Source organism: Anomaloglossus baeobatrachus, chromosome 8, assembly GCF_048569485.1.
Source record: "Anomaloglossus baeobatrachus isolate aAnoBae1 chromosome 8, aAnoBae1.hap1, whole genome shotgun sequence".
Classification (NCBI taxonomy): domain Eukaryota; kingdom Metazoa; phylum Chordata; class Amphibia; order Anura; family Aromobatidae; genus Anomaloglossus; species Anomaloglossus baeobatrachus.
The window spans coordinates 11,028,455-11,042,641 of NC_134360.1; the positions used below are offsets into that span (position 1 = coordinate 11,028,455).

General features: G+C 51.9%; 1 protein-coding gene across 1 annotated transcript in view; it reads right to left on the reverse strand.

Moving 5' to 3' along the window:
* Window positions 1-14,187, reverse strand: part of ACTR8 (actin related protein 8) — an 87,437-nt gene that overhangs the window by 22,615 nt on the left and 50,635 nt on the right. The window contains exons 8-10 of the mRNA XM_075321300.1: window positions 5,482-5,635; window positions 2,806-2,901; window positions 2,388-2,528 (exon numbers count right to left, since the gene is read on the reverse strand). Of these exons, the coding sequence (XP_075177415.1) occupies window positions 2,388-2,528; window positions 2,806-2,901; window positions 5,482-5,635 (391 nt within the window). The remainder of the gene's footprint in view (window positions 1-2,387; window positions 2,529-2,805; window positions 2,902-5,481; window positions 5,636-14,187) is intronic.

Below are 14,187 nucleotides of genomic sequence, written 5' to 3' on the forward strand. Positions count from 1 at the left end.
CTTGAGTGAAGCCCCATCTTCCACTGCAACTATGGATCTAGCCGCCAGTCTGGAGACAGGAGGATCCACCTTGGGACACTGAGTCCAGCCCTTGACAACGTCAGGGGGGAAGGGATAACGTGTATCCTTAAGGCGCTTGGAAAAACGCTTATCTGGACAAGCTCGGTGTTTCTGGACTGCCTCTCTGAAGTCAGAGTGATCCAGAAACGTACTCAATGTACGCTTGGGAAACCTGAAACGGAATTTCTCCTGCTGAGAAGCAGACTCCTCAATTGGAGGAGCTGGGGGAGAAATATCCAACACCTGATTGATGGTCGCTATAAGGTCATTCACTATGGCGTCACCTTCCGGTGTATCTAGGTTGAGAGCGGCCTCAGGATCAGAATCCTGATCTGCTACCTCCGCTTCATCATCCAGAGAGTCCTCCTGCTGAGACTCCGAACAGTGTGATGAGGTCGAGGGAATTTCCCAGCAAGCCCGCTTAGGCGGCCTGGGACTGCGGTCCGTGTCAGAGACCTCACCCTGGGACCTATGGGTCACCCCAGGAGCACTTTGCTGCTCCAATTGAGGGGGGCCTGGGGTCAATGATTGAACAGTGCCCGTGGCCTGAGTCACCGGTCTGGACTGTAAGGCTTCTAGTATCTTAGCAGACCATTTATCCATACTCTCAGACAGTTTGTCAGCAAATACTGCAAACTCCGTCCCTGTCACCTGGACAGTGGTAGCAGGTGGTTCCACCTGGGCCACCAGTAGCAGAGGCTCCGGCTGAGTAAGTGCCACAGGGGCCGAGCATTGCACACAATGAGGATCGGTGGAACCTGCCGGTAGTATAGCCGCACATGAGGTACAGGTTGCAAAGTAAGCCTGTGCTTTGGCACCCTTGCTTTTTGCGGACGACATGCTGTTGTCTCCTCTGAGTACAATCCAGGAGGGTATATAGCCAAAAATCAACAGTGCGACCATACAGTGTAAATGTATAGCATATAAGCATATATATATATATGTACACTTCGGCACTCAGTGGGGCCAGCACCCAGGTGCTGCTTACCGACCGCTAAAAGCGGTTGTGTGATCACCAGATTCCCTGCCTGGGCCTCCCAGAGCCGTGTTGTCTCTCCTCTCCAGCGTCAGAAGTGCTGACAGGAATGGCTGCCGGCGTTCTGTGGGGAGGAGGGGGCCGTGGGCGTGCCCTAGAAAGTGCGGGAATCTGATGCCCCACTGAGCTGAGTGAGGGGGGAGGAGGATACAGAGTATGCTCCAGCCCTCAGCGCTGACGTCCTGTGCAGCGTCCCGCCCTTCCCCTGACTGGCAGGCCTGGGGGCGGGAATATGCGATACTAGGCCGCAAAAGCCGGGGACTAAAGTTATAAGCGCGGCCGGCAAATAAGCGCGGCCGGCGCGGTAGTCCCCGGCGCACTAACACACCCAGCAGTGCTGCAGTGTGTATGGCACAAGCGCTCCATGCGCGGTCCCCCAGGGGGACACAGAGTACCTCACAGTAGCAGGGCCTTGTCCCTGACGATACCCGGCTCCTGTCCAGCAGATTCCCCAGGGGCTGCGGAGGGAGCACGGTCCCCTGTGCCTGGAGACCGATTAGGATCCCACTTCACCCAGAGCCCATTAAGGGATGGGGAAGGAAAACAGCATGTGGCTCCTGCCTGTGTACCCGCAATGGGTACCTCAACCTTAACAGCACCGCTGACCAGAGTGGGGTGAGAAGGGAGCATGCTGGGGGCCCTGTTATGGGCCCTCTTTTCTTCCATCCGACCTAGTCAGCAGCTGCTGCTGACTAAGATGTGGAGCTATGCGTGGATGTCTGCCTCCTTCGCACAAAGCATAAAAACTGAGGAGCCCGTGATGCACGGGGGGTGTATAGGCAGAAGGGGAGGGGCTTTACACTTTTAAGTGTAATACTTTGTGTGGCCTCCGGAGGCAGAAGCTATACACCCAATTGTCTGGGTCTCCCAATGGAGCGACAAAGAAAGGTAAAGTTACAATTGAACTGGCGCATTTTCATTATGTCCCATAGATGTAGCAGAGCTGAATATGTCATTGGAGAAAATCTGACTCATTCCCAGAAATACTCATGTCGCTATCTGGTCTGTTCCACCATAGACATAGATAGCCATCTACCGGTCAAGTGGCCAATTCTTCTTCTGGCAGCTATCACTCGCCAGTTGGAAATTAGACATATTGGATCCTCCCCTCCCCCGACATCATGTCAAAGGAGTCAGGAAACCCCCGTACACAGACTGTTTACCGTGTATCTGCAAGTTTAACCAGATATCGTCTATGGGGGTCTTAAATCTAATCCTTTACAATAGCAAACCGTCGCCTTTTCGGATTAGACTTTGCAACCATGTGAGCGATGCAGGAGACTGGTCCTACCTGATCCTGTTTGCTTTGTGTGGCCAGCAGATAATGCTCATCGTGGGGATCTTCGGGGTCTCCCTGTGATCTGTGCTGCAAATAGGTCATTTTCTGGCCAACAATTCCAAAGGTGGCCGGATAAAACAGAGCCATCGGGGCCTGCAGGATGCCAAGCGTGATCAATATGTGGCGTTACCAGTCATAAAAAAAACAAAAAAATAACAAACCCCAAACATTACATTAATGGCAATCACATGATTACAACCACTGTAAAAAAGAAAATCAAATGTGAGCGGAGACAAAAGGATCCACTGGAGATCATATACTAATCAAAAGGAGGAAATAAATAATATTTACATAAATGAAAATAAACACCACAATGTATAAAACAAATGAGAATTCAAATACAATGATACATTTAATTATGTGCTCTTACCTGAAGTTTCTCATCTCCCAGTCGCATTTGGTACAATAAGGCCGGAGAATCTGGATGACGCACCTGAAACTCATGATCCTGCAGCCCACAAACGTCCTGAAGAAACGCAGACAAAGACAATTATACACAGATTGTAGTGATGAGCGGGCACTACCATGCTCGGGTGCTCTGTACTGGTAACTAGTGATGAGCGAGCACTACCATGCTCGGGTGCTCAGTACTGGTAACTAGTGATGAGCGGGCACTACCATGCTCAGGTGATCTGTACTGGTAACTAGTGATGAGCGGGCACTACCATGCTCAGGTGATCTGTACTGGTAACTAGTGATGAGCGGGCACTACCATGCTCAGGTGATCTGTACTGGTAACTAGTGATGAGCGGGCACTACCATGCTCGGGTGCTCAGTCCTGGTAACTAGTGATGAGCGGGCACAACCATGCTCGGGTGCTCAGTCCTGTTAACTAGTGATGAGCGGGCACAACCATGCTCGGGTGCTCAGTCCTGGTAACTAGTGATGAGCGGGCACTACCATGCTCAGGTGCTCAGTACTGGTAACTAGTGATGAGCGGGCACTACCATGCTCGGGTGCTTAGTACTGGTAACTAGTGATGAGTGGGCACTACCATGCTCAGGTGCTCAGTACTGGTAACTAGTGATGAGCGGGCACTACCATGCTCGGGTGCTTAGTACTGGTAACTAGTGATGAGCGGGCACTACCATGCTCGGGTGCTTAGTACTGGTAACTAGTGATGAGCAGGCACTACCATGCTCGGTACTGGTAACTAGTGATGAGCGGGCACTACCATGCTCAGGTGCTCAGTACTGGTAACTAGTGATGAGCGGGCACTACCATGCTCGGGTGCTCAGTCCTGGTAACTAGTGATGAGCGGGCACTACCATGCTCGGGTGCTCAGTCCTGGTAACTAGTGATGAGCGGGCACTACCATGCTCGGGTGCTCAGTCATGGTAACTAGTGATGAGCGGGCACTACCATGCTTGGGTGCTCAGTCCTGGTAACTAGTGATGAGCGGGCACTACCATGCTCGGGTGCTCAGTCCTGGTAACTAGTGATGAGCGGGCACTACCATGCTCAGGTGCTCAGTACTGGTAACTAGTGATGAGCGGGCACTACCATACTCGGGTGCTCAGTACTGGTAACTAGTGATGAGCGGGCACTACCATGCTCAGGTGCTCAGTACTGGTAACTAGTGATGAGCGGGCACTACCATGCTCGGGTGCTCAGTACTGGTAACTAGTCATGGGCGGGCACTACCATGCTCAGGCGCTCAGTACTGGTAACTAGTCATGGGCGGGCACTACCATGCTCGAGTGCTTAGTACTGGTAACTAGTCATGGGCGGGCACTACCATGCTCGGGTGCTCAGTACTGGTAACTAGTCATGGGCGGGCACTACCATGCTCGAGTGCTTAGTACTGGTAACTAGTCATGGGCGGGCACTAGCATTGCTCATCACTAATAGATAATAGATTGCATTACTATAACCTCTATGTATATTCTTATGGCTGACCGGAAAAACTTATTAAAAGGAATGAGTCACCAAAAAACGATGTTTTTTTTAAAAAAACCTTTTACTATCAATACCCAATTTAAAGAGAATATATTTTTATTTTACAATTTCGCTATCTTTGTTCCCTCTCTCGATGCCTCCCCCATACACAGCGATGCCCGGCTGAGCGCTCATGTGTTCCCTCTCTCGATGCCCCCCCCATACACAGCGATGCCCGGCTGAGCGCTCAGGTGTTCCCTATGACAGTCGGTGATGGACTCTTCTGGCAGCAGATATTCCACTGGAAAAAAAATAAATAAGTATTGTCTGCCAATGTCCTGAGGCCGCATTCCTCTCTCCCCGACACGATCTCTCCTGGAAACGCTGGAGGCCTCTGTTCACATTAGATGGTTATTGTCCGGCTCGGACGACCTTCGTTTATGTAATATGGGGGTCTTTAGGCTCAATAACCAGCTTACTAAGTGACAAATGCCCCGAGTGTGAACATGGTGTGAAATCTACCAGCCTGAAGACCGGGTCATGTGCTTCACAAAGAACATTGGCTGATCTGGAAACCAGCTCTGAGCCGTCAACAAAACAATGGGACTTGGTTAAGATCAGAGCGTCAGACGCCAGAACAGACAGAGGCCCTTATAGACATTAGGACAACGTTGGCCGAACCCTCCGAAATGGGTTGCGTTTGGCCGATACTTCTCCGACTGATGACCCTTTTGCTCTACAAGTGATAAGCCGCCGGCAGTCATGTCTGATGAGCGCTCCTGTGTATGGGGGCAATGGCCGACATAGCCGCTGGCTGAACGATCAGCAGAACCGGGGCTCGGCCAGCGGCTATCTAATGTATAGGGGGGCTTTAGTGTCTGGCCAGTCTGCGTGCCACAAAGGCAACAGCTCCTGGACTGTTGTATACTTCCATATTCTACAGCTAAAGTTAAGTAGTCGCAAATTAGTGCTCAAATGAGGCATGATCTACACTTTTCCTTGTGGCGGTTTTCCGGTGTAATACCCCCTACGACAATAGCGGGTTTTCTGAACGAAAACCATTGTCTTTTTCAGTGTGGACAGAATACACTTTTATTATAATTTTTGTTTCAATGCAAGAATAACTGCAGCAAATCTGCAGGTACATAAGGTGTAACTTGCTGCCTACCTGGTCCAGGTGCGTGTATGTCTCTTTAAGCTGCTGTAGGAGGAGACTGTCCAGGCGATTAGACAGCTGGCACTCTCGGTAAGGAAATCCCGCTCTCTGCATCAGCCAGAAGAAGCAGCGCGTGACGTCCGAGCCACCGTAGGCGAGACACAGCCTGCACGGAAAGAAGAAGAGCAGCAGAGGCTTTAGAGAAATATTACAATTATTCCTCTTCTATTTGCAAATTTAAAGGAAAATGTATCGTCAGAAAAAAAAAAAATTAAATACCTGAAAAGAAGGGAATTTTGTTTACTTACCGTAAATTCCTTTTCTTCTAGCTCCTATTGGGAGACCCAGACAATTGGGTGTATAGCTTCTGCCTCCGGAGGCCACACAAAGTATTACACTGTAAAAAGTGTAACCCCTCCCCTCTGCCTATACACCCTCCCGTGCATCACGGGCCCCTCAGTTTTGGTGCAAAAGCAGGAAGGAGGAAACTTATAAATTGGTCTAAGGTAAATTCAATCCGAAGGATGTTCGGAGAACTGAAACCATGAACCAAAAGAACAATTCAACATGAACAACATGTGTACACAAAAAAACAACAGCCCGAAGGGCACAGGGGCGGGTGCTGGGTCTCCCAATAGGAGCTAGAAGAAAAGGAATTTACGGTAAGTAAACAAAATTCCCTTCTTTGTCGCTCCATTGGGAGACCCAGACAATTGGGACGTCCAAAAGCAGTCCCTGGGTGGGTAAAAGAATACCTCAATAAAAAAGAGCCGCAACGGCCCCCTCTTACAGGTGGGCAACCGCCGCCTGAAGGACTCGCCTACCTAGACTGGCATCCGCCGAAGCATAGGCATGCACCTGATAGTGTTTCGTGAAAGTGTGCAGACTAGACCACGTAGCTGCCTGACACACCTGCTGAGCCGTAGCCTGGTGCCGCAATGCCCAGGATGCACCCACGGCTCTGGTAGAATGGGCTTTCAGCCCTGAAGGAATCGGAAGCCCAGAAGATCGGTAGGCTTCAAGTATCGGTTCCTTGATCCACCGAGCCAAGGTTGACTTGGAAGCCTGCGACCCCTTACGCTGGCCAGTGACAAGGACAAAGAGCGCATCAGAACGGCGCAGGGGCGCCGTGCGAGAAATGTAGAGCCGGAGTGCTCTCACGAGATCTAACAAGTGCAAATCCTTTTCACATTGGTGAACTGGATGAGGGCAAAAAGAAGGTAAGGAGATATCCTGATTGAGATGAAAAGGGGATACCACCTTAGGGAGAAATTCCGGGACCGGACGCAGAACCACCTTATCCTGGTGAAACACCAGGAAGGAGGTTTTGCATGACAGCGCTGCTAGCTCAGACACTCTCCGAAGTGATGTGACTGCCACTAGGAAGGCCACCTTCTGCGAAAGGCGTGATAGAGAGACATCCCTCATCGGCTCGAAAGGTGGTTTCTGAAGAGCCGTTAGCACCCTGTTAAGGTCCCAGGGTTCCAGCGGACGTTTGTAAGGTGGGACTATGTGGCAAACTCCCTGCAGGAACGTGCGGACCTGCGGAAGCCTGGCTAGACGCTTTTGAAAAAACACGGAAAGCGCCAATACTTGTCCCTTGAGAGAGCCGAGAGACAAACCCTTGTCCATTCCGGATTGAAGGAAAGAAAGAAAAGTGGGTAAGGCAAACGGCCAGGGGTAAAACCCTGATCAGCGCACCAGGATAAGAAGATCCTCCAAGCCCTGTGATAGATCTTGGCGGACGTTGGTTTCCTGGCTTGTCTCATAGTGGCAATGACATCTTGAGATAACCCTGAGGACGCTAGGAGCCAGGACTCAATGGCCACACAGTCAGGTTGAGGGCCGCAGAATTCAGATGGAAAAATGGCCCTTGAGACAGCAAGTCTGGACGGTCTGGGAGTGCCCACAGTTGACCCACCGTGAGGTGCCACAGATCCGGGTACCACAACCTCCTCGGCAAGTCTGGAGCGACGAGGATGGCGCGACGGCAGTCGGACCTGATCTTGCGTAACACTCTGGGCAGCATTGCCAGAGGAGGAAATACATAAGGCAGTCGAAACTGCGACCAATCCTGAACTAATGCGTCCGCCGCCAGAGCTCTGTGATCTTGAGACCGTGCCATGAATGCCGGGACTTTGTGGTTGTGCCGAGACGCCATGAGGTCGACGTCCGGCGTTCCCCAGCGGCAACAGATCTCTTGAAACACGTCCGGGTGAAGAGACCATTCCCCTGCGTCCATGCCCTGGCGACTGAGAAAGTCTGCTTCCCAGTTTTCTACGGCCGGGATGTGAACTGCGGAGATGGTGGAGGCTGTGGCTTCCGCCCACAGCAGAATCCGCCGAACTTCTTGGAAGGCTTGACGACTGCGTGTGCCGCCCTGGTGGTTGATGTACGCGACCGCCGTGGCGTTGTCCGACTGTATGCGGATCTGCCTGCCCTCCAGCCACCGATGGAACGCCTTTAGGGCTAGATACACTGCCCTTATCTCCAGAACATTGATCTGAAGGGAGGACTCTGTCGGAGTCCAGGTTCCCTGAGCCCTGTGGTGGAGGAAGACCGCTCCCCACCCTGACAGACTCGCGTCCGTCGTGACCACAGCCCAGGATGGGGGCAGGAAGGATTTTCCCTTCGACAAAGAAGTGGGAAGAAGCCACCACTGAAGAGAGGTTTTGGCTGCCAGTGAAAGAGAGACGTTCCTGTCTAGGGACGTCGACCTCCTGTCCCATTTGCGGAGAATGTCCCATTGAAGTGGACGCAGATGAAACTGCGCAAAGGGAACTGCCTCCATTGCTGCCACCATCTTCCCCAGGAAGTGCATGAGGCGCCTCAAGGGGTGTGACTGGGCCCGAAGGAGAGAGTGCACCCCTGTCTGCAGCGAACGCTGTTTGTCCAGCGGAAGCTTCACTATCGCTGAGAGAGTATGAAACTCCATCCCGAGGTAAGTCAGTGATTGGGTCGGTGTCAATTTTGACTTTGGGAAATTGATGATCCACCCGAACCTCTGGAGAGTCTCCAGCGCAATGGTCAGGCTGCGTTGACATGCCACCCGGGAGGGTGCCTTGACTAGGAGATCGTCTAAGTAAGGGATCACCGAGTGGCCCTGAGAGTGTAGGACCGCCACCACGGATGCCATGACCTTGGTGAAGACCCGTGGGGCTGTCGCCAGGCCGAAAGGCAGTGCCACGAACTGAAGGTGTTCGTCCCCGATGGCGAAACGCAGGAAGCGTTGATGCTCTGGTGCAATCGGCACATGGAGATAAGCATCCCTGATGTCGATTGATGCTAGGAAGTCTCCTTGGGACATCGAGGCGATGACAGAGCGGAGAGATTCCATCCGGAACCGTCTGGTTCTCACGTGTCTGTTGAGCAGTTTGAGGTCCAGAACGAGGCGGAATGATCAGTTCCTTCTTTGGCACCACGAACAAGTTGGAGTAAAAACCGCGACCACGTTCTTGAAGGGGAACGGGGATCACAACTCCTTCTGCCTTCAGAGTGTTCACCGCCTGAAAAAGTGCATCGGCTCGCTCGGGGGGCGGAGATGTTCTGAAGAAACGAGTCGGAGGACGAGAGCTGAGCTCTATCCTGTAACCGTGAGACAGAATGTCTCTCACCCATCGGTCTTGGACATGTGACCACCAGGCGTCGCAAAAGCGGGAGAGCCTGCCACCGACCGAGGATGCGGTTTGGGGAGGCCGAAAGTCATGAGGAGGCCGCCTTGGAGGCGGTTCCTCCGGCGGTCTTTGGAGGACGTGACTTAGACCGCCATGCAAAAGAGTTCCTCTGGCCCTTCTCTGACCTGTTGGACGTGGAAGATTGGGACCTGGCTGAGGGCCGAAAGGACCGAAACCTCGATTGAATTTTTCGTTGCTGAGGTTTGTTTGGTTTGGACTGGGGTAAGGACGAGTCCTTTCCCTTGGATTGTTTAATAATTTCATCCAATTGCTCGCCAAACAAACGGTCGCCAGAAAATGGCAAACCGGTTAAGAACTTCTTGGAAGCAGAGTCTGCCTTCCATTCGCGTAGCCACATGGCCCTGCGGACTGCCACCGAGTTGGCGGACGCTACCGCTGTACGGCTCGCAGAGTCCAGGACGGCGTTCATGGCGTAGGACGAAAAGGCCGACGCCTGAGAAGTCAAAGACACAACTTGCGGAGCAGAGGTACGTGTGACCGCATTAATCTCAGACAGACAAGCTGAGATAGCTTGGAGCGCCCACACGGCTGCAAAGGACGGAGCAAAAGACGTGCCTGTGGCTTCATAGATGGATTTCATCAGGAGCTCTATTTGCCTGTCAGTGGCATCCTTGAGCGATGAACCATCTTGCCACTGATACTACGGATCTAGCCGCCAGTCTGGAGACTGGAGGATCCACCTTGGGACACTGAGCCCAACCCTTAACTACGTCAGAGGGGAAGGGGTAACGTGTGTCATTAAGGCGCTTAGTAAAGCGCTTGTCCGGAAATGCTCTGTGCTTCTGGACAGCATCTCTGAAGTTAGAGTGATCGAAAAACGCACTCCGTGTACGTTTGGGAAACCTAAACTGGTGTTTCTCCTGCTGCGAAGCAGACTCCTCTATAGGTGGAGTTGGGGGAGAAAGATCTAGCACCTGGTTGATGGACGCTATAAGGTCATTTACTATGGCGTCCCCTTCAGGTGTATCAAGATTGAGAGCAACGTCAGGATCAGAGCCCTGAGCTGCGACCTCCGCTTCATCCTCCAGAGAGTCCTCATGCTGAGACCCCGAACAGCGTGATGAAGTCGGGGAAGGTTCCCAGCGAGCCCGCTTAGCCGGTCTGGGACTGCGGTCCGTGTCGGAGTCCTCCCCGTGGGACCTAGGTGTCACCCCAGGAGCACTCTGCTGCGCCGACCGAGAGGGGCCTGGGGGCGATGAACTCACAGTGCCCGGGGCCTGTGTTACCGATCTGGACTGCAAGGCTTCTAGTAGCTTGGCAGACCATTTGTCCATAGACTGAGCCATGGATTGTGAAAGCGACTCAGAGAGTTTCTCAGCCAAAACTGCAAATTCTGTCCCTGCCACCTGGACAGTAGAAGCCGGCGGTTCTACCTGAGCCGAGGGCCCCACCAGTGCCCGAGGCTCCGGCTGAGTGAGTGCCACAGGGGCCGAGCATTGCACACAGTGAGGGTAGGTGGAACCTGCAGGTAACATAGCCGCACAAGAGGTACAGGTTGCAAAATAAGCCTGTGCCTTGGCACCCTTGCTCTTTGCGGACGACATGCTGTTGTCTCCTCTGAGAGTGATCAGTGAGGGTATATAGCCAAAAGCAAAACCATGCGGCCGAACAGAGAAATGTATACAAAGAGATTATATATATATATATATATATATATATATATATATATATATATATATATATATATATATATATATATATATATATATATATATATATATATATATATATATATATATATATATATATATATATATATATATATATATATATATATATATATATATATATATATACACACTTCGGCACCCAAGGGGGGCCAGCACCGGGTAACCGGTGTGGCTTACCGACCGCCCAAAGCGGTTGTGTGTCCACCAGATTCCCTGCCTGGGCCTCCCAGAGCTGCAGAGCTCGTTCTGAAATCCTCCACCGGCAGAAGTGATTATAACAATGGCTGCCAGAGCTCTCAGGGGAGGAGGGAGCCGTGGGCGGTGACTAATAAAGTGCGGGAATCTGGTGCCCCACAGTGATCAGTGAGGGGGGAGGAGGACACCCAAGTATGCTCCAGCCCTCACTGCCGACGTCCAGTCGACCGTCCCGCCCTTACCCCTGACTGGCAGGCCCGGGGGCGGGAGTTATGGCACTAGGCCGCAGAAGCCGGGGACTAAATTTAATAACGCGGCCGGCAAACAGGCGCGGTCGGCACGGTAGTCCCGGTCGTCACAAAAAAACAGCAGCCGCTGCAGCGTCTGTAACACAGGCGCTCCATGCACCGTCCCCAAGGGGACACAGAGTACCTTTTAGATGCAGGGCCTGTCCCTGATGATACCCAGTCTCCTGTCCGGCAGATTCCCCCAGGGGCTGCGGAGGGAGCCCGGTCCCAGTGAATGGTGACCGGTTAGGATCCCACTTCTCCCAGAGCCTCTAAGGGATGGGGAAGGAAAAACGGCATGTGGCTCCAGCCTTTGTACCCGCAATGGGTACCTCAACCTTAACAGCACCGCCGACTTAGTGGGGTGAGAAGAGAGCATGCCGGGGGCCCTGTTGGGGGCCCTCTTTTCTTCCATCCAATACAATCAGCAGCTGCTGCTGACTAAAATGGGAGCTTGAGTGAATGTGTGCCTCCTTCAACACAAAGCATAAAACTGAGGAGCCCGTGATGCACGGGAGGGTGTATAGGCAGAGGGGAGGGGTTACACTTTTTAAAGTGTAATACTTTGTGTGGCCTCTGGAGGCAGAAGCTATACACCCAATTGTCTGGGTCTCCCAATGGAGCGACAAAGAAAATGTAAAGTAATAATTTAATGTTTTGTTTAAATATTATTTTCTTTTTTTAATTGAGCAAAATGTAAAAAAAAAAATTAAAAAGTTTAATATTTTCCACTGTTTCCACTGTTAAACACTAGGGGGAGCAGCTTCTGAAATCCTACAGAAATCCCACTGTAGGAAAAAGCTCACGTTACAGCTTGCAGTAAAGTGGGCAGAGTCTGCTCTCCTGTGTGTGATGTCGCCTCCACCTCCCAATCTGAGCGTTTACAAAGGATAACAGAGAATGACATGTAGGGACACAATGCACAGCCATTTTCCTGGTGACCAGAAATGTCTAAAGTGTCACCAAGGACAGCAGGAGTATCACCCAGGCCAGGATTAGATACACGGCCGTGCAGACCGCATCACCCAGGCCAGGATTAGTTACACGGCCGTGCAGACCGCATCACCCAGGCCAGGATTAGTTACACGGCCGTGCAGACCGCATCACCCAGGCCAGAATTAGATACACGGCCGTGCAGACCGCATCACCCAGGCCAGGATTAGATACACGGCCGTGCAGACCGCATCACCCAGGCCAGGATTAGATACACGGCCGTGCAGACCGCATCACCCAGACCAGGATTAGATACACGTCCGTGCAGACCGCATCACCCAGGACAGGATTAGATACACGGCCGTGCAGACCGCATCACCCAGGACAGGATTAGATACACGGCCGTGCAGACCGCATCACCCAGGAGAGGATTAGATACACAGCTCAGCAGACAGCATCACCCAGGACAGGATTAGATACACAGCTCATCAGACAGCATCACCCAGGACAGGATTAGATACTGTCTGATGAGCTGTGTATCTAATCCTGTCCTGGGTGATGCTGTCTGCTGAGCTGTGTATCACCCAAGAGAGGATTAGATAGATGCACGGCTCAGCAGATAGTATCAAACAGGAGAGGATAATACACAGCCGTGCAGACAGCATCAGCGGCGGTACTCGCATGCAGTGGGGCACGGGCACACACATACACAGCAGCGGCGAGCAGAGCAGTGGCTGCGGAGAGCGGAGGGAGGAAGTGTCATCGGAGACGGTAACGGCAGGGGGAGGGGCGGCGGTAGCAGTAACGGGGGCTGGGGAGAGCGGAGGGATGGGGTGCGTGTCAGCGGAGACGGGAACGGCGAGGGGCGGCACTAGCTGTAGCAGTAGCGGGGGCTGGGGAGAGCGGAGGGAGGCGGTGTCATCGGTAACGGGGGCAGGGGAGGGGAGGCGGCCTGTACTCAGACATCCCGGCGGTTGACAGGGGTGAAGTGGAGCAAACAGCATACGCTGTGAGCTCCACGATGATGGCGCTCAACTCCTCCCTCTGCTATGATCTGGACAGCCCAGGGGGCGCGTCCAGGTCACAGCATACGCCCACTGTAACGTTAAACATTAGGGTCAGATAGCGACCACTATTCTCTATGCACAGGGGCTGCCATAAAAGGAGTGAGTAACTGTCGTTACACACAGCACATCCAACATGGCCCTCAGTGCATACAGTAAAATTAGAATTACATAAAAATTAAATAAGCTACGATTTTCATTTTGTATTAGAAATACTTGATTTCAGAATCACTATTTTTAATACAAAAATAAAAAAACGCGATACTGTCCCTTTAAAAGGCGTTTCTGCTACTTCAAATTGGATGTGTGAATGCAGCATAACACATCGTCCATGTGTCCGGGCACGGACCGGCCAGGGGTCTCCGAATCCAAACCTGACCGTAGTCTGCAATGGTGTTCAAAATGCATTAACAAATACATGGAACAAACAGTAGGTGGTAACGGGAATAAGCAACGAAACAACGTTTCGACCCCGATAGGTCTTGTTCAGTGTCACTCGGGTATGCTGTGCAAAGGGCACTCGTCGCTTTTTCCCGGCACCACCTACTGTTTGTTCCACGTTTTTAATACATTTTGAACACCATTGCAAATTACATCTGAGTGCAGTGATTTTTGAGAAATTGACTACGTGGGATTATCATTCCCTCTACCAGCACCTCCACCCTGACTGAGTGCACGCCAACCAGAATCTAACGTTTAGGTCATGGGAAGTGAAAAAAAAAAGAGAATTTTGTTTACTTACCGTAAATTCTTTTTCTTATAGTTCCGACATGGGAGACCCAAACCATTGGTGTATAGCTTCTGCCTCCGGAGGACACACAAAGTACTACACTCAAACGTGTAGCTCCTCCCTCCGGGCTATATACACCCCCTG